General features: G+C 43.9%; 1 protein-coding gene and 1 long non-coding RNA gene across 3 annotated transcripts in view; one reads left to right on the top strand and one right to left on the bottom strand.

Annotated features, from left to right (window-relative positions):
* RAB3B (RAB3B, member RAS oncogene family) overlaps positions 1 to 24,165 on the top strand; it is a 58,393-nt gene that overhangs the window by 8,281 nt on the left and 25,947 nt on the right. Inside the window, exon 2 of one of the 2 annotated variants that reach the window (XM_072649428.1) lies at positions 3,164 to 3,394. In XM_072649428.1, the coding sequence (XP_072505529.1) occupies positions 3,164 to 3,394 (231 nt within the window). Of the gene's footprint in view, positions 1 to 3,148; positions 3,395 to 24,165 lie in introns of those variants that run through there. The other variant, XM_072649427.1, reaches the window with a different exon arrangement.
* Positions 1,710 to 8,518, bottom strand: LOC140530130 (uncharacterized). Its single transcript, XR_011975810.1, has 6 exons — positions 8,431 to 8,518; positions 5,425 to 6,935; positions 3,747 to 3,839; positions 3,544 to 3,604; positions 3,042 to 3,353; positions 1,710 to 2,190 (listed from the first exon to the last, which is right to left on the bottom strand). It is a non-coding gene; the product is annotated as an uncharacterized lncRNA (long non-coding RNA).

Raw genomic sequence — 24,165 nt, 5'->3', positions numbered from 1 at the left:
TCTCTATTTTTTACCATATTCAAAAAAGGCCTATTCTCTTTTGAATGTTTAGCATATGTGGGTCTTGTACTTTGTCAAAAGCATCTTTCTTAATCTCTTGATATAATCATATGGTTTTGGAGCATTTTATTTGTGATAGGAATAATTATATTGTTTTCCTAATGTTGAATTATCTTTGCATCTCCAACTTGATTTTGCTGAATCATTTTTTGGCCATGTTGTGCCAGTCTTATTGCCAGTAGTGTATTTAAAGTTTTTGAATTGATATTCACTTATTATATGTATTGGACTAAGACACTCTTTCTGGCTTTGCCCTTCCCTAATTAATGAAGTAGGACTACTATATATATATATATATATATATATATATATATATATATATATATATATATATATATATATATATATATATATATATATATATGTGAAGAGTTTGATAGGGTGTTTTCTTCATTAATATTTGAAAATAATTTGTATAGGGTGGATATTGTTCTTTAAAAGTTTGATGGAATTCACCTGAAAAGCATCTGGACCAGGGGTTATATGTTAGTTCCTTTAGGGTTAGCCCAGTTTCTTAATCTGAAATTTGTCTATGATCTCTATTTCATGTTGTATTAATGTAGGTATTTTGCTCTGTAAGCTTTATTTCTTTTAAGTTTTGTAGTTTTTTCATATGTGTGTGTGTGTGTGTATATTTGTGGGTAATAGGCTCCAATATTTCTCATTTCTTTCCTTTTATGATTTTACCTTATCTATTTTCTAAATCAGTGATTTTATTTTTATCCTCTTTTTAAATTAAGTGAAGGTTTTACGTTTTTTTTCAATTTTTCCAAGAAGTTTCTAGGTTTGCTGCTTAGTTTTCCAGGGGTTTCTGTTTCTGTCTTCAGAAATTCATTTTTGAGAATAAATGAATGAAAAAGTGCCTATCAAGTCCCTACTGGTAGCTCCAGGAGGTTATATTTTAAAAAGGGAGACAATCCACAAAGGGAGGTAGTGGCCAAGGAGGGTCCAAATGGAGACATGCAAGAAGACATTAGTACAGAGTTGATTTGTCCCTGGTTCCATTTTCCAGAAATGGAAAGTGAGGTGGGGTGGACAGAATACCTGCATGGGGGCAAAGTGGCTGCCAAGGCAGCTCCTTAGAGGAGCTGGCTGGAGAGTTGGGGGATGAAGAATTTCCTGACCTCCTCAACTAGCTTTCCCCTGTAGAATTTTATTCCTTTGGATCATAACTATGCTTTCTATGAATTTGCTCTCCAAATTTAGGCTGCATGCTAGACAATGTCTGGCTTTCCTCTCTATCTCAAATTCCCAAGATGAAGTAGCCTCTTCTTAAGGTTTTTTAAATCACTTAACCACTCTGCCTCAGTTTCCTCAACTGTAAAATGAGAGTAGCACCCAAGTCACAAGTCACAAGATTGTCATGAGAATCTAATAAAATCTGCAAAGCATTGAGTACAGTGCCTGGCACAGAGCAGGTGATTAATAAATACTTGTGCCTTTCCCTTAATAGAAGGATGAGAATTTAAGAATACTTTGAAGAACCAAGCTGCAGAAAAGAATTCAACACATTTACCCATACTAGAGATAACAGGATGAAAATTTTTGTTTCAAAGTAAAATTACAACATCTGCTTGTAATTATTTGCTGTCAAAGTTCATACGTAGGAAAAATATAGTAAATTATAAATAAATTTTAAAATTCTTGTGTTAATTGACACACCTGATCCTTCCTGCAGTTTAAGCAATCAGTTACAAAATCAGAGAATCTTAGATCTGGGAGGTACCTCAGGGGTCAAGGCCAACCTGCCTCTGCCCCAAAAATCCCCCTACAACATGACCCCAAAGTAGTCATTCAGCCTCTGCTTAAAGACCTCCTATGAGGGAGAAGGCTCTACCATCATTTTTAAAAACATCACTTTTTCAAAAAATTAACAAAAGTTTTCTCTTCCTCCTACTTTCCCTTCCTCATTGAAAAGAAAAAAGAAAAATAAACCTTGCAAAAATGTACGCAAGTCAAGAAAAACAAATCTTCACACTGGCTGTGTCAAAATGTTTATGTCCCCTTCTATACCCTGAGAGCATCATCTCTCTTTCAGAGGTGTGTAGCCTGCTTCAAGTCAAGTCAGTCCAAGTCAGCAAGTTGTTCAGTTCTTGTGATGTGTCTGGTACTGCAACACATGCCTAGTTGCTGTGGACACAAAAACAAGTAAAAAGACAGACAGATCCTGACCTCAAGCTGGGAGGGACATCAGAGGTCATCTAGTTCAACTTCCTCATTTTACAGATGGGGAAATGGAGACCCAGAGAGGTGAATGGTAAGTGGTAGAGTCAGCATTGAACCTAGAGGTCCTCTGGCTCCAAATTCAGAGATTTTGCCCTTGACCACACTGCAGGACTTTGCCTGTGGGGAGTTCACACTCTATTTTAGAAGATAACAGTTGTATATAAGCAGCAATTAGAGAATGAAAGTTCCTTTTGTACTGGCTTGGTATCCATAATGCCTCGTACAATGCCTGTCATGCAGCAGGTACACAATAAATGCTTCTTGGATTGGGTGGTAAATCAGACCAAGGGGTATACCTGATCAGATATGGAAAGAATTAGAGAAGGGTTGCTTCCTGTGGTCAGAGTAGGTGTCATGGAGAACTTGGGCTTGAGCTGGATAGGCATGGTTGAGAGCATATGGAGTGGGGAGAGGGAGAGGAGAGCAGAAGCCAAGCCTGCAGGCTTTGGAGAGGCCAGGGGGAAAAGGGTGGTGAGAATGATCTGATTGGAGTTGTAGAATGGAAGCCTGGAGGAGGGGACAGGTATGGAGAGCCAGGGTGTCTAAGCAGAAGTCAAATGGATAATGGCTACAGGTACAAATGTTAGGATGACCTATGGTATCCCTGGGTGATCCTGGAGAAGGACTCGTAGATTCAGGGACCTCAGAGATCATCTGAACCCTTTCACAGAGGGTATATGGGCATGTGAGACTCAGATAAAGGATTCATTGAAAGTCACATATGTTTAAGAGTCAGAGGTGGTGTTTGAACCTACCTCCTCTGACTCCACAGTCAGGGGTCTTTCCATTGTATGACACAAGGATGTTTCTCTGATAACACCAGAAGAGGCTGTATGCATTTCTGGATAACCAAGTTGATTGGATGTCTCTCTTGCAGATGGCTTCAGTGACAGAAGGAGGCAAAGCTGGGGGTAAAGATGCTTCGGACCAAAACTTTGACTACATGTTCAAACTGCTCATCATTGGCAATAGTAGCGTTGGGAAAACTTCTTTCCTCTTCCGATATGCCGATGACACCTTCACTCCGGCCTTTGTCAGCACAGTGGGCATTGATTTCAAGGTGAAGACTGTTTACCGCAATGAGAAGAGGGTGAAACTACAGATCTGGGTGAGTTTTGAATGACTAAAATTGCAACTAGAATGCTCCCCAAGGGCAGATTGGTTTCTTGGGTCTGGGCAAGAGCATGATGACAAGTCATTGGTATATCAACCATGAAAGAGTGCTCAGGGCCTGGGTCTAGCTTTTGGGGTCCTTACCTCAAAGCTGTGATGATCTAGCCATAGCATCCTTCACATATGCAGTCCCAGGAAAGCTACCCTGGATTTGAAACACTTTGTGGATCAATACCCACTCAAACTCATAGCTTGTGAGTCCCCACTGATGTCCTTACTTTATTATTATTAATTATTACCCAGCCAGAAGATACATTAGTTCAGAACAAAAAAAATCTTAAGATTACCAAGATGTTCTCTGATACCACATGCTGCGGACACTTTATGCTCTTTTAGTGCATAGACAAGGTTATGAGTTACTTAACCAGTTAAGCAACAGCCTGCAAGCAAACAGAATATCTAAGATTAAGTTCATTCTTTTGACTATGATAGTCTGGTGCCAATTCCAAGTTCAGAGTTCTAACAATTATCTGACTTAAGGTTAGAAAATTCCCTGTGATTCTCATTAAATTACTGCCTATGAGACTCTGTTCCCAAAACTCATTTCTGGAACTCTGACTCCTTAAAATCTATAGGATCTATGTGCAGGCTGAGCTGCCAAGGTGAACCTCACTCTCCAAGTACTCCTTGAATGGCATGTGGGTCAGAGCAAATGAAAGTAGCAAGGCCATCACCACTCACCCCTGCAGAGTGCTTTTATTTTACATTTCTCCTAGCAAGAAAGCCTTGCTGGTCTTTCTGTATTTGTACCCCTAGCACCTAGCACATGCTCTACACATAGTAGGAACTTAATATTAATTAAGTTGCATTTTTTTGGTCTCTTTCCCCTACCCACACCATCAGCTGCTAGTGTCTTCTCTCTGAGATGACCTTCCATGTACACTGTCTATGTACGTACCCAGTTATTTGCACATTATATTATCCATTAGAATGTGAGTTCCTTCAGAACAAAGATTGTTGTGACATTTTTTTGTATCCCAAACATTTAGCCCAATGCCTGGCACACAGTAGGTGTTTAATAAAGACTTTTTGACTGACTGAATTGAGAAAAGAAGACTTTAGGAGGATATGATGACTGTCTTCAAATATTAGGAAGGCTGTTATGGAAGAGTCATTGTACTTGACAGACCTTGAGGGTGGAATGAGGAAAATTGGAGGGAAGATTTGATGTAAATTACAAATTGCTCATGGGAGCTGTCCAAGGTACAAGAGGCTGTGTTCAGAAGCCATGAGCTCCTTCTCCCTGCCCTCTCCTTGGAAGTCTTCAAGCAATAGTTGGGGAGGTTATATAGACAATGATTCCTTAGATACCTTTTGGACTAGATGGTTCTAAGGTCTCTGCTAATGCTGAGATTCTATGTATCTGTGATTGTGTGACTCCGCTGCTGAGGACCAAAGCTGCCTCTTCCACTGCTTCTCCTCCCCTTCCCCATCTGCCCAGGACTATAGCAGGGACCCAACAAGAACTTATTTCTTGATGTCCTTTAATCAGAAAGGCTTTTACTAATCCCAGAAAGGCTGGTGATCAGACAGTCCCTGCTGCCTGGGAAGTGACAGTCTCAAACCCAGTCTCTCCTGCTTTCTTCTCTTTTCCAGTTGTCAATAACCAATCATAGTGCAATTCAACAAAACCTTATTAAGCTGCTGTGGTGCCCAAGGCCCTATGTCTAGCATGGTGTGGGGGTGAAGAGGTGAATAAGACACCTCCCTGTCCTCAAGAAACTCACAATTCTAGTTCTCCCTAGTAGGGGAAAGAGGAGGTAGTGTAGCACATAGATGTAGCCCTGGATTTGGAGTCAGAGGACTTGGATTAAAATCTTCCACTTAACTATCTATATAATCTTAGAGAAATCACTAGTCTCTTTGAGTGGGCCTCAGTTTCCTCATCTGTAAGGAGGTTGGACTAGATTCCTTCTAAGGTACCTTATTTAGAATTATAATTCTTATTAATTCTTATTAATTAACCTTATGATTCTAAACCTGTGGTCCTGTGATAAGTCAGTACACCTTACGGAGTCTCCACTTCATCTATAAAATGAGGACTAGATGGGAAGTCCCTTCCAACTTTGGACCCTGTAATCATAAAACAGATTGATGAGCTCCAGACAAAGTGCTGAGAGCATTCATATTTACCTGGAAACCATGTCAGCCCCGTGGTGGAGAGGTAGTATTGTGTAATGGTTATATTACAGGACTTGGAGTCAGAAAGACCTGAGTTCCAGTCCCAAACCAGACACTTACTAGCTGTGTGACCCTGTGTAAGTAACTTAAACTTCCTAGGCCTCAGTTTTCTTATTTCTAAAATTGAAGACGTTGGGCTCTATGACCTCTGAGGTCCCTTTTGGCTCTAAATCTATTATTAATATTGAGTCTAAGAATAGAATGTAAATATCCTGAGGCAAGGGTACCATCTTCCTTTTGTCTTTGCATTTGCTGTATCTAGTACCCAGGAGATTAATAAATGAATGATCATAAGGAGGAGGAGGAGGCAGTTGGGGGAAGATCAGATGGAGGAGGCAGCCTTTGAGGTAATCCTTTGAGCTCCCATATCCCTGTTCCTTTATAATTTACAAAGAGTCTTCCCTACTCCAACTACCCTGTGAGGGAAGAAGTGTGTTGCTGACTGTTTTTGACAGTGAAGGAAAGGAACTCCCTCGACATGCTGGTTAAGTAACTTGCCCAAGGTCACACACCTAGTAAAGGTTAGAGCTGGTTGGATTTCAACAGACTGGACTCGGTGTGTGTGGGAGAGATTAGGGGAATGGCTCTTAGGTCATTGAATGAGGGCTTTGTACAGTTCCAAGACTTTTTGCTTGTTGTTTCATGGGATGCTAGATTTAGAGTAGGAAATGACCTCAGATCCAAACTCCTAATTATACAGAGGAGGAAACTGAGGCACAGATAGGCTAGGTGACTTGTCCAAATTCATATAAGTAGTAAGTGGCAAAGCTGGTACTTGAATCCAGGCAGGTTCCCTGTGCTTTCCACTGTAACACACACACACACACACACACTCACGCACGCATGCACACATGCACAGAGGTTCTCTGTGTGTGCAGCTATCCATCATCTCTCCCTCCATACCAGGCTTCCTATTCACACACATGGCTAGATGGGGGCTAGTTCCTTCTAAGAGGGCCAGCTCTGCCCTCACCCCTTGACTTCCCTGGAACTGGATCATTGCTCATTATTCCCATTCTCACTTCTCAAGAACGGGAGAGTGACCCCCAGGGAATGCCAGGAGGCTTCTCCCCACTAGCCTTTATACAAATCTCAGAGTAGGATGCAAACAAATATGGCTTGGCTCCCCCAGGAGGCATCACAGCTGCTCCCCACACAAGCAACCTACAGGCCCCCTGCAGGCTTCTACCACCCCCTTGCCTGCTCCAGTGGGGCTTCGCAGCCACTTTCAGTGAATTGTTCAATTATCACTCAGCCAGATGGCTTCATGCGTCTCCACCTAAAGGGTGAAGTATCTGGAAGGCAGAAAGAAAAGGAAAAAAAGGACTTAGTGATATTGTGTGAAGATCCTGGGATCTGGAGGTGCACCACCTACGTTCAAATTCTGGCTAAGTTACTTCTAGCTCTGGAACTCTGAACAAGGCAGTACTCCTCATTTTTGTTGTCTGTCAGATAGGAGGAAAAATATATAATGTAATTCACAGTATCATTATGAGGCTCAAATGAGATCATGACTATGGAGAACTCTTAAAGTATAAGATGTCATAAATTGCAACCTTGACTCTTTCTGTCTGTCTGACTGTCTGTCTGTCTGTCCACCTCTATTTTTGGGACAAGACCTGGGCTTTCATTTCCTTTGGGGAACTTCAGGAATGTAAACTCCTTCCACCAATGCAGAGTGTCATTTTTTCTATAACTTGTCATCTATGTACCTGGGGCCCAGAAAGAATAAGTGACCTAGAGTGAGACAGCCGGTGTGTCAGAGGCAAAACCACAGCCCGGGTTTTCCCTGAGTCTCTAACCATTTTACCACACTGCTTTTCATTATCACTAGCATCGTCATTAATCCATCCATCAGTCAGCATCATCTGCCACTATGGGTGAGCTTCAAACAGAAGTTCTCAAGCGTGGTTGAGGGGAAGTTGTAACCATTGATAGAAACTGCACAAATGGAAGACTCATGTCCAGAGTGAGGGGTTTGATCAGCCTCACTGGCCTCTGCTTCCCCACCATGTTTGGAATATAGGGTTCTGTTGTAGCTGTCACAGTTTAGAAAGACATTAAACTGGACAGCACCTAGAGGATAGCAGCCCTCAAGGAGAAGGAACTAGAAGTTGGACCTTAAGAAAAGACTGGGAAAGGGAGAATGGAATGGGGAATATGAGAGCTATCATCAAGCTCCAGAAGGGCTGTCCTACGGAAGAGTGTTAGATTTCTTCTGCTTGGCCTGGAGGACAGAATGAACAGTGAGGGGCTGGGGAGGGAATTTGCAGAGAGACTAATTTTGACTTAGTGTTGGGAAAACAATGAGCTGGATCCTGAAGTAGAGTAGGTTCCCTTAGAGGGCATAGATTTTCCACCATCAGTAAGCAGATGAGCCCCCCCACCTTGGTTATTGTTGGGAAATCCCTTCTCAAGTAACTTGGGCAAATTACTTCCCTCTCTGGGCCTCAGAGATTAGACTAAGGTCCCTTTCAATTCTGTACCTGTGATCGATCCTATGATGTTGTCACTTACTTATGAGAGGGGAAGGGGTTGGGTGAGGGGATCCCTGAGGTCCCTGCTAGAACTTACATCCTATGAGATGGTCTCTTAGAGTCCCAATGCCCTTCCACCTCTGACACTGTAGGATTTTTTCCCTAACCCCCTTTATCTCTGATGTTTCACTTCTCCCATGAGGAGCTGTTCTCCCTCCGCCTTCCCCCCAGCTACATCAGTTCCTGGGGAAGTTAATTACATATCAGAGAAGAGAACATCCTCACCCGTGGGGCAGAGGGGAGGCCTCATTACCTGGGAGAAAGCCAATGATTGGGAGAGAGCCAGGGAGCACACACAAGGATGGAGAGAGGCTTGGCAACCTCTGAGCCATCAGCCTCAGCTCAGGTCTGTATACAGGCTGCTTAGCAACAGAACAGAGTTCCTACAGGGAGGGAGGGGGAAGGGGGAAGGGAGGAGAAATGGGGGGAGAAGGAGGACAGGAAGGGAAAGAGAGAAGAGGAGAAAGGGAAAGGGGGAAGTGGAGAAAGAGTGAGGATGAAGAGGTGAGAGAGCAGGAGAGGGAGAAGAAGGGAAGAAGGAGATGAAGGAAGAGGAGGGGAGGGGAAGGGAGGAGGGAAAGGCGAGGGGAAAGAAGGGAGAGGAAGAGAAGAGGAAAGTGAAGGGGGGAGGAGGAGAGGGAGGGAGAGAAAGAGGGAATGAGAAAGGGATGAGGGGGAGGGAAGGGAAGAGGAGAGAGATGAAGAGGGAGGGGAAGGGAGGAGAAAGGAGGAGGGAAGGAGGGGGTAGAGATAGAGAGGAAGGGAGAAGATAGGAGGGGGAGGGGAAGGGCTGCAGGTCCTACAGCACAGCAGCTTCTGAATAATGCTAGAGTTGGCTACAACTGGAGAGAAGGTGGCCCTGGGAACAGGCTTTTGCGGAATTCAATTACAATTAAAATTTAACAAACATGTATTAAGTACTGATCATGTGCAAAGCTCTGGAGACTAAGACAAAGCCAGCTATATCATGCTTGGTGTTCCATCCTTCAGGGGCTGTTCTCCATGCCTGGAATGTAGTCCCTTCTCACCTCTGCCTCTCAGATTCTCTAGCTTCATTCAAAGCTCAGTTTAAGAGTCAGGCAATGTGCATTTATTAAATCCCTACTGTATGCCAGGCACCGACTGTGCTAAGGGCTGGGGATACAAAGAAAGACAAAAGCCAGTCCCTGCTCTCAAGGAGCTCACATTCTAATGGGGGAGGGGGATGAGGTGCAAACAACTGTGGACAAAAAAGATCTAGGCAGGATAAATTGGGGGTGGTCTCCAAGGGAAGGTATCAGGATTAAGGAGGACTGGGAGAGACTTCTTGCAGAAAGCGGGAGATGTTAGCTCGGACTTGAAAGAAGCAGTCTGTTACAAGAGATCTTTCCTGATCCCCTCAGCAACTCACCCCTCTCCCCTAAAATGACTTTGAATTGATTTTGTTTAAATAGAATTTCTTGTCTGAGTACATGTTATTTCCCTACCAAAAGAATGTAAGATTCTTGAGGGCAAGGACTGATTCACTTTCTTCTTTGTATCTCTGGAGCCTAGCGCATAGTGGGTACTTCAAATGATTGTTGATTGATTAATTAGAGGAAAGGAAATGAATAAGGTTGAATTATATGGCCTCTAGAGTCCCTTCAAACTTGAAAAAAAGAATGATCCTATGGGAGGTAGTGGGTTAAAGTTAGCCCTTGAGCAGCAAGCATTTAAGAACCTACTGTGTGCCAGCCATTGTACCAGATGCTAGGGAAAGGCTATCCATAGTCCCTTGCTATCAAGCAGTTTTATTCTGGGGGAAAGATAGCATACAAACAATGAGGCAGCTAGGTATTACAGGACACAGCGTGATAGACCTGGAGTCAGGAAGGAAGACCTGAATTCAAATTTGACCTTAGACTCTGACTAGCTCTGCAAACCTGGGCAAGTCACTTAGATTCTGTCTGCCTTAGTTTCTTATTTGTAAAATGGGGATAATACTAGCATCTACCTCTCAGGGGTGTTGTGAAGTTCCAATGAAATCATATTTATAAAGTACTTTGTAAATCTTTATGTAAATGCTATCTATCATTGATCATGAACACACAAGAATGTATACAGTATAAATGTGAAGTAATCTTAGAGAGAAGGCATCAGCATTAAGGAGAATGAGGGAAAGGCATCTTGCAGAAGGTGGAACTTCAGTTTCCTCCACAATACCCAACTTGTCCCTGACCAGGAAGGTTAGATGTAGCTAATTAAGGTGAAGGAACTGTTGTTATATTAGCAGGTGTGGAGACAAGACACTGAGAATCTTGCCACTTCCCTTCCATGGCTAGAGTTTCCTGCAAGGAGAGACAGACTTAATTGGGATTCTGAGGGTAGCATTAATAACAGACACTGTCCCAATTAGCTTCATATCTCCTTCTTCCATCTCAATCAGTACTAGGTATAGAGGGCTTTAGTCCTCAACTAATAGATCATTTTCTCCTCCCACCTAACCCTTTCTATCTGACCTCTCTGTTAGGTTGAGGGAGTGGTCACAAAGGACTCTTCTCTCTTTTCCATGTTCAGGCAGTCAGCAAGCATTTATTAAGTTCTTACTATATGCTAAGCACTAAAGATACAAAGAAAGGCAACCCCCTCCCCCAACTGTCTTTTGATTCAGCTGCGGGAGGGGGAGGGAATAACCTCCTAGTAAGTAACTAGGATGGAAGCCAATCTCAAAGGGAAAGACACTGTGAAGAAGACTGAGAAAGACCTCCTGTAGAAAGTGAGACTTTAGCTGGAGATTGAAGGAAGCCAGGGAAGACAGAAAGTAAAAATGAGGAAGAGAGATTCCAGGCATAAGGTCAGCCAGAGAAAATGCCTGGAGTCAGAACCTGGAGTGTCCTGTGCTAGAGATACAAGAAGGCCAGTGTTACTGGATGGTAAAATTCATGGAAGTGGGGGAAACATTCCATACCTGATGCCACCCTGTCTTTCCATTTCCTTTCACACGCACAAACTGCCTTGGACAGTTCTTTGCCTCTTGAATGTTCCTGGTGCTCTCCTACCTCCATGCCTTTGCTTCCTTGTTCCCTATGGCCGCAGTCTTCCTTTCTTCCCCATCTTTTAAATTCCTCTTCATCCTTTAAAGCCCACATTAAATGCCACCTCCTGGAGGAAGTTTATATATTAATGATTGCCTCAAATGTACTAATCATATCATGTTATATGTTACGGTTTCCTTGACTTCTGTCTTATTTTTCTACTAGACTCTCAGCTCCCCAAAGTCAGGTACTGGGTCTTATCTAGACTTTCTAGCTTCCTTCAGTGCTGAATAATGTTGTGCTTCATTTTTTCTGAAAATTTTTTCATTTATTTTCTGTATTTTCAGGTACTTGATAAGTTATCATTGAATGAGCCTCAGTTTCTATGTCTGTCAAATGGATATAAAAATCTCCTATCCAGGGCTGTTGTGAGGATCAGTCAGTCAGTCAACAAGCATTTATTAAATGCTTAGTATATACCAGTCACTGTGCTGATTATTGGAAATAAAAATATAACAAATGATCCCTGACTACGAGGAACTTACATTTTAACAAGACAGTACGTAAAAGGGAGCTGAAAAATTGTGGGAGGAGCTTGAAAGAAGGTACCTGGCTTGGGGCATGATGAAGAAATCCAGGTGCATACTCCCTGGTGGGAAATGAAGAGACTGCTGGCCTGGGTGCCCCCTAAAATGAGATCAGTTGAGAGACTAGATGGGAAAGTCCACTGTTAACCGAAAAGCACTTTATAAACTACAAAGGATCGTGAAAAGTGAGATATTATTGTTAGTTTTCCTTTTTCAAAATGTTTATTGATTTCTTCTGTTCACTTTCATTTCCATTTCCCATCCAGAGAACCAAAAGAAAGAGGGAAAAGGGCAGGCAAGCAAAATTAAGAAAAACGTCTGCCCAGAGGGAGAAGTCTTCACATACCTCTTCTAAAGGGCCAAGCTTTGACATTATAAATAATTTATTTATTTTTATTAATTCCAAACAGTCCAATCCATCAAACAGCTACTATGTACCAGGCACTGTGCCAGAGGCTGGGAGTATGAGAAACAGTCACTCCCCTCAGGGAACTGAAATTCTACTAGAGGATACAACATATATCCAGACAAGCATATACCCAGTTATTTGAGGAGAAGGGAGGGAGCAAGCACTAAACTGCTACAGAGAACAGAAAAAGAAAAACTTCCTGTAAGAGGTGGTCCTTTGAAGCAAATCATGGATACTAAAAGGCAGGAGGGAAAAGGAGTACTTATCAGGGATATAGCTCATACACAGAAGTGGCAGATGGAATTCCAAGTCTAGGGATTGACAAGGGGAGCCAGCTTGGCTACAGTATTGAGTATGTGAAGGAATAAACCTGGAAAGGTTAGTTGGAGCCAGAGGATGAAGGACTTTGAATGCCAAGCTGAAGAGTTGGGTCATATTGTCCTTGGGTCAATAGGGAGCCATTGAAAGTTTTTGAGATGGGGAGTAATTTGGACATACTTGGGCTTTTGGAAGATTATTTTGGCAGATGTTTAGAGAAGGGAATTAAGGTTGAATGTTGTGAGTCCAGTTAGAAGACTGCTTCAATATACCAGCCAAGAGGAGATGAGACCCTGAGCTAAAGGGGGTGGGATAGTAGTGTAGAGAAGAGATGTCATAGACTTTAAAAGGGCTGGACTTGGCAAGTTACTGGATATGGTGAATGAGGGAGAAGGGAAAGCCCAGGATGAGTCTGAGGTCAAGAACCTGAGTCACTGGAATGGTGGTGCCCTTAACACTAGTAGGGAAGTTTGGAAGATGGGATGGGTTTAGGGAAGAAGAGATGACATTCCATTTTAAACACGCTGAATTTGAGAAGCCAGGAGGCAGGTAGTGATATAGGACTGCAGCTCGGAAGAGAGAGAGATATGACATGTTTATGCAGACCTATGAGTAACCCACATAGAGATGATGCTTAAATCTACAGGAGCTAATGAGAGAGGATAGAGAATCTGGAGAGATATCCACAGTTATGGGCAAATAAGAAAAGGAGATTGAGAAGGAATGGTCAGACAAGTAGGAAGGGGAAGGGGTTAAGTATTTGTATAGTCCCTACTATGTGCCAGATACTGTGCTAAGACTTTTTATAAATATTGCCTCATCTGATTCTCACCAGAACCCTGTGAGGTAGGTACTATTATTCCCATCTTACCGTGGAGGAAACTGAGACAAACAGAAGTTAAATGACTTGCCCAGGGTCCTAGTAAACATCTGAGGCTGGATTTGAACTCAGATCTTCCTAACTCCAGGTACAGCTCTCTATGCATTACACCATTAGATACCTCAAGAAAAGAGCCTTTTATAATTGTCCAGACCAGACAGATCACAAACCCAAAGAAGAGGGAGTACTTGGGTGAAGAAAGTGGTCAGCTGTGTCAGAGGCTGTCAAGAGATCAAGAAGGTTGAGGAAAAAGCCACTGGATTTGTCAGTCAATGAACAAACATTTAATTATGTGTTTACCATGTGCCAAACACAGTCCTAAGTATTGGGTATACAAATAGAAGCAGAAAGAAAGAGACTGTAGGAGTCCCTGTCCTCAAGGAGGTTACAATAGGGGAAGACCATGTATGAAAGAAATCAGAGTGGAATGGGGAAGGCACCTGAGGGGGCGTGTTAGAGGAAGTCCCATGGAGATAAGTCAGCAGCAGCATGACTTGGAGAGGGATGAAGACATTTTCGGCTGGGGCCTCCTCCTCATATTGAAGGTTCTGGGAGGAACCAGACAATCAGGAGTAATGCATGGTTTCTGTCTCAGATGGGAGATGGTGTACTGTAGGTATAGAAAGAGACATACGTTTTTAAACATATTAACATCAATTTGTTTTTGTTGATTGTGCTTATTTGTTACAAGGAAGGGTTCTAATTTGGGGTGGGGAGGATATATGGAGAGTGACTGGAAAATGATGGATTTTAAGTGCATTAATAAAATTTTTTTAAAGAAAAGTATTTGTAAATCCCAGATTGTTATAGAAATTCCCAGCTTTGCCACTATTTGTGTGACCTTGGGCAAGACACAATTTCTCTGGGTCTAAGTTTCTTCCCTATAAAATGAAGGGTTGGTCTCTGAAGTTCCTTCTTGCTTTAAATCTACCTGTTAATTCATTTATTCAGTTAACACTTATTAAGTGCCTACTATGTGCCAGATACTGCCTTAAGTGCCAGGCAAAAGACAGGGCCTACTCTTAAAGAGTTTACAATCTAATGGGGAGACAACGTGCGAACGAATATATATGAAACAAGTCATAGACAGGATAAATAAGAAATAATCAACAGGGAAGGCACTGGAATTAAGAGAGGTTAGGGAAACCTTCATGTAGAAGGTGGGATTTTAGTTGGAACTTAAAGAAAACCAGGGAAGTCAGTGATTGGAGTGGGAGGCATGCAGGACAGCCACAGAGAATGTCTGGAACCAAGAGACGGAAGGTCTTGTTCATGAAACAGTCAAGAGACCAGTATCTCTGGATGGAAGTGTTAGCAAGTAAGGGGTAAGAAGCCTGCAGAGGTAGGAGGGGGCTGGGTTAGGAAGGTTTGAATGCCAGCGCCTCTGAATGTAACCGGTTTTGTCTGTGAATAGTAAACACCGAGTACACCTCCAGCCCTGTATTTCAAGCCTTTTCTGTTGGGTCACAGTCTTAGAGAAGCTAGGCTCACTCCCAAGCCTTGAATGTAATGATCAGCATTAACTTTCTTGGTGACTACTGTGGTCCGCTAAAACCCCCAGGTCTTTTTTTAAAATAGGGACAACTGTCTAACAATGCCTCCCCAAACTTGTGAGGTTGATTTTTTAAACCTGTGTCAGACTTTACATTTACCACTGTGGCATTTATTCCATTTTATTAATTTTGGTCTTTTTTTCTCATCTGTCAGGGTCTCCTTTGGATCCAATGTATTAACTCTTCTTCCTGTCTTTCTGTTATTGGCAGATTTGATAATTGTGTCAACAGTAAAATAGTGGTCTTGTTCTCACCTACAGTGCCTCCCAATACTGTAGGAATAAGTGCCTTGGAGTGGGAATTATTTCAGTCAGTTAATAAATTTTTATTAAGTGCCTACTATGTGCCAGATACTGTGCTAAGGGCTGGGGATACAAAGAGGGGCGAGATGGTGCCTGCTGTCCATGAGCTCAAAGTTTCAGTCATTGTATCTGTATCTCCAAGTGCCTGGCACATAGTAGGTATTTAATAAATATTTGTTGAGACTTTTTCGAATCACAAAGTACCTTGTAAAAATGAGCTATTATTCTCTATTACTTAATCTAAGTTGCTGCTTAAAAATATTCAACAGTCTAAGATGAGGCAAATAACCCTGGATGCTCCATTAGAGACCTCCTTCCATGTTGATATGGAATCACAGATGACAATTCTCAGTCTGATCAATTTTACTAATTCTGAATACCCTCCAGTGTACTCCATCACTCAGTCCACATCTTCCCATCTTTTCCACAATGCCAATGGGCAAAGGGGTACAAAGTACTCCAGGAAGTGTCCGAGGTTTGGGGAGGGGAGCCAGCTTCCAATCTGGAATCATTGAGCCCCCTCCCCCATCAGAGGCTTCTGGGTATCCCATTCGCCTGTGTGCCTTGGGTGCTTCTCAGCTCCTGCCTTCCTCGGTCTGGTTGCACATGACTCTCCCTCTCCCTTTTTGTTTATGTTCTCAGTGAAACTGCATCTATTTTGGGCTGTCAGGTGGCCAAGTACGACCTGAAGCTGGGAATGTGTGTGTGTGCATGTGCGTGTGCATGTGTGTGCGTGTGTGTGTTTGTGTTCTCTCAGGGGGGTGATGTCACTTTTCCTACACAAGGTAGGGCTCTCTTTGTGAGTTCTCCAGAGAATCTCAGCTTCTTTTCTGTTGCTCTTTAGCAGCCCTATGGCTGGGCATGAGTCTGTCATCAACACTTTATTGGTTTTCTTTCATGTGTCCAGCCTTGGGCTAAGTACTCAGGGGTGGAAGACAGAGAGCCAAAAAGGATTTGATTGTCATTCATTATTATAGAGAGGGGAAATGAAATAGGAAGATAACTACTCAGGTCCTTGATCAATGAGAGTGAGAAATAATTTATGAGGAGCACTGTCCCACTGTCCCACTGTAACATATAGCAAGGGAAGGAGTTTCCATTCTGACAGGACAGTGCGCGCACGCACACACACACACACACACACACACACACACACACACACACACACACAGGGAGTGGAGGCCAAGGTCTGGGGAGCACCAGGGGAGTTTATCACTATCCCTTTTCCAGGAGTAAGAGCGGCATTGGTTTGATGAAGTGTCCAGAGTTTGAAAGGGAAGGGGGACAAGATGCTCATGGTGGGCTCTGTTCTTGGGCTTGATCACCAGTGATCTGTGCAATTTCTGAAGCATACTGCCCAGATTCCTCTGTACTCAAAGTTTGGGGCTCCTAAAATGTGGAGGCTGGATGGTGTGGTGGAAGGTGAAGGCCCCTGTGATGGGCGTCACCTCCCTGTCTATGTCAATAAAAACTCCACTCAGATGTTACTTCCTGCAGGAAGGTTTGCCTGATTCCCTCCCTGTCTCTCTCCTCCCCAACCTACTCCATTATATTCCTCCTGGGCTCTCACAGAGCATTCCCCTTCCACACCTTCAGTGTACTCATGAAGTCTTGTTTCACATTCCAGTTATTGGTCGGTCTCTCTTGGGACCCCTTCCTAGACTATGAATTCCATGAGGGCAGGGAAGGAAACCCATAGCCTTCTAGGTCCTTGAGTGCAGCCTGACTCCAAGTTTTACAGAACAAACCCTTTTATTAAGGGGATTTGCCCTGTGAAGTTTGGATTTAGTCAGAGGGCCATACTTGAGGACTACCCCTGGACTAGACCTTGCTTTAAAATATTACCTCTCTAGGGTGGAACACTGGACTCAGTAAATATCAGGTCCCCAATTAATGATCCTTGGATTGTGTTATGTTGTTTCAGTTTCATTCAACGAACACAAAGTGCCTACTATGTGTCCGGCACACAGTGAAAGGCAGTGTGGTATAACGCATATTGAATTGGCTTTGGAGTCAGGAAGAAGGTCTGGGTTCAAGTCTTGCTGGTGTATTTGGCAACTGCTTATCAAGGGACTGAATTTGCTGAATTCATTCATTCTCAATGTTTGCTGATACTTCATGGAGGGATTGGAGGAGACAAGGAATGAGCTTGTTCCCAAACCAGAAGTTCTGCAATTCTGTGGCCACATTTGGAGAAGTTTTCTTGATCAGGGAGACCGGGAAGGAGGCTGAACACAAGCAGAATCCCATCCAGTAATCCTAGTCCAGGAAAAGGCCTTAAATATTATCCAGTCCAATCCACTCCTCTTATGGAGAAAGAAAAAACTCAGCCAGGGAGATTTGCTAAGGTCACATAGTTCTAAGTGGCAGAGCCAGGGGTCAGAATTGGGCTTCTCATGCCAACTCTGGTGCACTTTCTACTTCATGAAATGTTTGACTAAAACAGCTAATGCCCGCTTCCTCCTTTTATTAGAGAAGTGGGGACCTGTGGGTTTGGAATGCTGCATACATTATCCAATGACACTGCTTTGTTAGGTTTGGTTTTTTGCTGTCTTTTTTATTTGTTTTTTGGCTTTACTTTTTCTTTGGCACAAGGGAAGGCTTGCTGCAGTAGGAAAAGGCTATGTACAAAACTGACAAGATTTAAAAACAGAAGGCATGAGGAAACCCTAAAGGCTCTACCCTTTTAAGTGGAAATCTGGCTTCTAGGCCTATTGCTTGATTCCACTGCCCTCTGACCCTGTCTGGGTTATTGTGTTCAGTCCTGCGTTTGGGACATGAATAAACTAGGGAGTGGCCAGAGGCTGGGAATGGAATGGTGAAGGGAGCCTGGCCCAGGCCATAGGAGAATCATTAGAAGGAACCAGAGGTGTTTAGTGGTAGAATATAAGCACCCTGAGGGCAGGGATCCTTGGGTGCTTACCACAGTGTCTGGCACTCAGAAGGTGCAGAATACATTTTGAATCAAAGGGCTTGAATTAAGAAAAGTGTTAGGAGGGTTGGAGGGACCCACTTCAAGTGTCTGAAAGTCTGTCATGTTGAAGAGAGATGTTCCGCTTCATCTCACAACCAGAAATGAAGGAGGCAGATTTTGGTTTGATGGCCATCAACCCTTTGGGGTAATGAGAGCTGTTCCAAAGTGGAAGGGGCTGCTCTGGCTTGAGGGGAGGTTAGAGGGTGGTCTCCTCCTCACTGGAGCTGCCAAGCAGCGACCAGATGTCCCCTTGCTTGGGAGGCTGTGGACGTGGGGATATCTTATTGGACCAGATGGTCCCTGAGGTTTCAAGACTGGCCTAGCTCTGAGGGTCAGAATTATGTCTCCTGTTTACCCTGTCTTCTCTGTAATACCTAACACAGCTGGTACCAACAAAAACAACATGCTAGACCAAACTGCCCAATAGATTTTCCTGAAGTGCAGATGTGACCCTGTCACGCCTGCTTCCACTCAATAATCTCTAGGGGCTCACTACCACCTGCAAGGTAAAATAGAAATGTATTTGTTTGGCATTTAAAGCCAAGCAGACTGGCCCCAATTTACATTTCCAGTTTAATGCCTTCAGCGCACTCAAGGATTCCGCTAAACTGGTCTGCTTGCTGATCCTGGAATTCAAGACTGCATCTCCGTCCTCCATCCTGGAATGAACCCTCTTCTTGTGGCCACTCTCCCTGGCTTCCCTCAAGGGTCGGCTCTAGCTCGACTCCCCATCAGTCCTCTCCTAACCCCCCCTCCCATCGTCTGGTATCTGCTTTGTGTAAATTGTGTACGTACATGCACACTCATATGGACACAGAGTGAGATCTCTGTTTGGCGTTTGCCATGATAGTCTTAGCACCTTACCGGGGGCTAGCACAGAGTAGGTGACTGATAAGTGCTTATCGAGTTGATTCGGTGTTGGGTCTCCAATCAGCTATAGGCATGAAGGCCCTGGGACTTTTAGGCCAGGGATGAGAATGCTATGCTAGCAATAACAGCTCCTCTTCCAAACACCTGGAAGGTTCATAAAGTACTTTCTTCCCCACCAGCACCAGGGAACAGGGAACTACTTTATAAACCTCAAAGGGCCCCACAGTTGGGTGCTACTAGTAAGAGGCCTCGTGGGGAGGGACAGAAACAGTGATGGGGAGACCTGGGTTTGAATTCCGGGTCTGCCACTTAAAATTAATGTGACTTCAGGCAAATCATTTCCCTTTTCTGGTCCTCATCTTTCCCATCTGTAAAATGGAACTTGAGAATTTTTGTACTACGCCAGTCCCAGAGTGGACTGTGAGAAAATGCCTTGTAAAACTTACAAATATGAATTTTTATTATGTTTATAGTTCCTACTTCACAGATGAAAAAATGGATAAATGTGATTGTTACTAAAGGATGTGTGGGAAGGGCTGACTTTGGGCATACAGACAGAGCAGGTTAATCAGAGGAGGATTTCTGGGGGATGGATGTATGCCTGCCTCCATGAATGGATGACTTGAGCAAATGAAGGAATCAAAAAATATTTCAGCGCTTTCTATGTGCTTGGCCCTGTGCTAAACTCTCTGGATATTAGTACAAAAGTGACACAGACAGCCCCCACCTACAAGCAGCTTATATTCTTACAGGGGAGTGGGGTGGAAATAACATGTTTAGGGGAGAGAGTCTTGAACTGGTTAGGGTGATCCTCATTTCATCTGCTGTGTCTGGAAGGTTTCAGAGCCTGATGGAGAGGAAGCTCCGTGTTCTGGGGACTGGAGTCTGGGTGTCATCCCGCAGCAGGTACTTGTCTGAATGTCCAGCCCCAGGGACTCCTCCCTACCTGTTCTGGAACCTTTCTCTCTCCCCATCCCCAGTCAGGTTTGAGGGCCTCATATATTATAAGTACTTAACAGTAATTTGTGGAAGTGAATTGTGGCAGTTCCTCTTCTGCCCCACCCTCCCTTTCTCCAAAGGTACAGGTGGCTCCCCTTTGTCTTTCCTGCCCTTCCCTCCCCACCCATATCCTCTGAGAGCCTCAAGTAGCAGCAGATGGTAGATGGGTGAGGTGTCCTGATAAGGTCTGGCGTGTGTGTGTGTGTGTGTGTGTGTGTGTGTGTGTGTGTATGTGTCTAAAGGGGGGAAGGGGAAAAGTCATCCTCAGTCCAAGAGGCCCCTTTCCACTACACTAACAGCTCAAGCCTGCTCAGAGTTCTCTTTAATTTCTAAAATACTTTATTCATACATTTTACTTTTATATTGTTGGGTGTGTGGCTTCTTCCAGCTGGTTTCAGCTGCATAGGAATAGGAGAAGAGATACAGGTTGGTAGAAATAATCAAAGGTTGGGATCTAATTAGGACAAGGGGGTGAAGGTTTTGAGAATTGAGACTGAACTGATTAATTAAAGGGTCAAGATTGGGAAAGGCAACAGTGAGTTTGATGTAAGGGTGATGGCCTGGGAGAAAAAGGAGGGATGGTGAGATTACAGTTTGCACTGAGGATGAAGAAAATATTTAGGAAGGGTGAACTAGAGGGAGAGATGGAAAATTAGGAGATTATTCTCAAAGAAAGGACATCTCAGAGTTCTAGGTGATGGAGTTGTGCATCTGTGGTAGATGACAAGGTGAAGGCTTCAAAGGTCCTTGTGACTTAAGACCATATGATTGTAGCTTTAGAGGCAGAAGGGACTGCAGAAGCCATAGAGGCCAATTCTTACTTTACAGATGGGGAAACTGAGGCTCAAGGAGGTAAAGTGATTTCTCCTATGCTTGTATGGCGTTGGACAAGTCAAGTCAAGCATTTATTAAGCACCTACTATGTGCTGGGTCCTGTATTAAGCACTGGGACCACAAAGAAAGACAAAAAGAAAAAATGTTCCCTCCCCTCAAGGAACTTAGTCTGATGGGAGAGTCAACATGCAAACAACTACGTAAAGTGGAAAGAATCTCAGAGGGAAGGCACTCGTTTTATCTTAGCTGAGACCTGAAGGAAGCTGGGAGAGAGAAGAGGGCAGAACATTTTAGGTATGAGAGATGCAGCCACTGAAAATGCCCCGAGTTGGGAGATATGGAGTATTATATGAGGAAAAGCAATAAGGCTCATGATGCTGGATCATAGAGAAAGTGGAGGCGAGTAGGCTTTAAAAAGATAGAGGGAGGAAAGAGCCAGGCTATGGAGGACTTTAAAAGCCAAATACAGGGTTTAAGCTTGATACTGGGGGCAGCTAGGTGGTGCTATAGCAAATGGACACCCACCCTGGAGTCAGAAGGACCTGAGTTCAAATCCTTACAAAGACACTTTACTAGCTGTGTGATCCTGGGCATGCCACTCTACCCTGATTGCCTCCCCTTTCTCCAAGGGAAAGCAAAAATCAGACAAAAAAAATGGATCCTGGAGGGTAATAGGAAACCACTGGAGTCTACTAAGTGTGTGTATATATGTGTGTGTAACATGGTCACTCCTGTGCTTTAGGAAAAAAATCATACTGGCAGCTGAGTGGAGGATGGATTGTAGTGAGGAGAGATCTGAGGCAGCTATCGCAACGGGCCCTGAGGTCTGAGCACCCGAGATCCGATTGTGTGTGTGTGTGTGTGTGTGTGTGTGTGTGTGTGTGTAGCCATTTAGCCCCTGGACTTGCAGGCCCTGTGTCCACAGTTGTCACTTCTGCCGCCCTCTCCCTCTTTGTTCTCAGCATTCAGGGTTGCTAGGTAATGGCTGCACTTGGGTCGCCAAACTCCACTCACGTGCTTTGCACCTTGCTCTGTAAAGTCTCTCAACTTGCTGTGAATGACGAATGTTGTTCCAGGCTCTGAGCTCAGACTAGGAGGTCCCTGCAGTGTCAGGAACTGGGAGGCAAAGAACTGCTCATCCAGTCTCCAGGGATCTGCCTCACAGGACCTGGAGAGCTCCCAGCTTGAGACACAATTTTTGACTGGTGTTTGTCATAGCATCCCAGGCTAGAGTGAGGAGGGACCTCTGAGAACATCTGCTCCAGTCCCTCTCTTTTTACAGAGAAGGAACCTGCAGGTCATGGAGATGAAGTGACTTCCCCAGGGTCACCCAAGTGTCAGAGAAGATATTTGAACCCAGGTTCTCTGAACCTAGGATCCCATTCTTTCCACAAGACTTCTGTGCCATTCCCTCACCTGAAATGCAGAGCATGGAGATGGAAGATCAGTTAGGAGTTAGGAGGTCAGTTTGACTGGTAGGGGAATGGTATGAAATAAGACTGGTCAACCCAAAGGGAGCCAGGCTGCAGGGGTCTTTAAATGTCAGCCAAGCTACAAAGAGTTTGTATTCTACCCTTTGCCCTCAGACCACGTTGGAGTATCATGTTGGGTCCTGGTTTAAGAACACTGGTTTAAGGTCATTGATAAGCTGGTGAATTTTCCGAGGAGCACTGGCCTTGAGACCACACCATCCAAGGTGTGAATGTTTAGCCTTCATACAACAGGAGGAGAGCAATTGGACTTGTTTTGTTAACTCCGGAGGATAGAAGTAGGGGCAATGGGTAGAAGTAAAAGGGATTTAAGACAGAACATAAGGAAGAATTTCCTGACAATCAATGACATGGATGATCTTGAGATATAGTGAGTTCTTTGTCATTGGAGGTATACAAGAAAAGGCTGAAGAGTCATTCAGGAGAGAAGCTGCCGTGAGGACTGACCTGGCAGGTGCAGATTGGATTGAATGACCAATGAAGTCCTTCCCATCTGTGATACCTTTTCTTTCCCAGAATGCCCAGGGCAGCAATCCCACATCCAATCTATACTTAAATGAAGGCAGCTGGAATCCTAAGGGATTTTCAAGGTCAGCTACTCTAACCCCCTTCTTTTTACCTTGAAGAAGACGAAAGGCTCAGAGTTTTTAAATGACTTGGCCAAGATCATACACATAGCAAGTGGCACCTTGGGGATTTGAATCATCTGACTCCGAATCTAACTTCCTTTCCCCTGTATGAGACTGCTTCCCAAGCCAGTAATGTTGGTAAAGAGTAAGTGATTTGGAGGATTCCTTGCCAAGACTGGGAAATTTCAAACTTGGGTTCTAATCCCAGTTCTGGTCCTAAAAATGACTGTGTTACCTCAAGTGAGTCACAACCTCTTTGAGACTTAGTTTTAGTTTTGGTTCAGACTTGTGATCTGATTACTGGAGGGAAGTCCCAGTGTGGAAATTCTCTCTACTGATACAGATGGACAATTCATTAAATTGTACCAAGAGATAGATAACTTGTACCAAGAGATAGATAAGGTAACTTGCCCAGCATTACACAGTTTGTCAAACTGCTTCAACAAGGTTCCTCCTCTGACCCAGAACTCAGAGCTGTCAGGGAACTTAGAACTGGGAACGTCAGAGCTGGAGGAATTTAGAGCAGGGAATGTCAGAGATGTCGGAGAACTTAGAACAGGGAGTGTCAGAGCTGTCAGGGAACTTAGAACAGGGAATGTCAGAGCTGTCAGGGACCTTAGAACAGGGAATGTCAACCAGAGAAAATTCCCAAAGCTGAAAGATAGAGTGTCTTTGTTGTGGCACAGTTGGGAGGCAAGTGTCCCTGGATCCTGGGAAGGAGTGAGGTGTAAGAAGACTGGAAAGGTAGGAGGCAGTGGGGTTATGAACGGCTTCGCACACCAAATCATAATCTCCATAAAGCTAAATATTCTCAGCCTTCCCATGGTTTAGAGCCAGTCTCCTCACCATCCCTGATCACCTTCCTCGAGTCACTCTCCAGTATCTTTCCAAAAACACAAAGCCTGGACTAAGCAAAGTCTTCCAGATGTGGCCCGATGAGGGCTGAGGACGATGTGGTCGCTGTCTCTTTTGTCCTCCCACTGACTTGTCTAGTCTTTTTTCTCATTCCTCCCCTTTCTCCAGGCTTCATTCCTGTCAAACCAGCCTATTAGCTTTCTTTGCATAGAAGACATGCAATCTCCCAACAAGATGTGCCATCTCTTACCTCCAGGCCTTTGCCCAGGTGGCCTATGGTATCTGCACTATTCTA

This window comes from Notamacropus eugenii, chromosome 2 (genome assembly GCF_028372415.1).
Source record: "Notamacropus eugenii isolate mMacEug1 chromosome 2, mMacEug1.pri_v2, whole genome shotgun sequence".
NCBI classification, from domain to species: domain Eukaryota; kingdom Metazoa; phylum Chordata; class Mammalia; order Diprotodontia; family Macropodidae; genus Notamacropus; species Notamacropus eugenii.
This window is presented reverse-complemented; position numbering and strand designations above follow the sequence as displayed.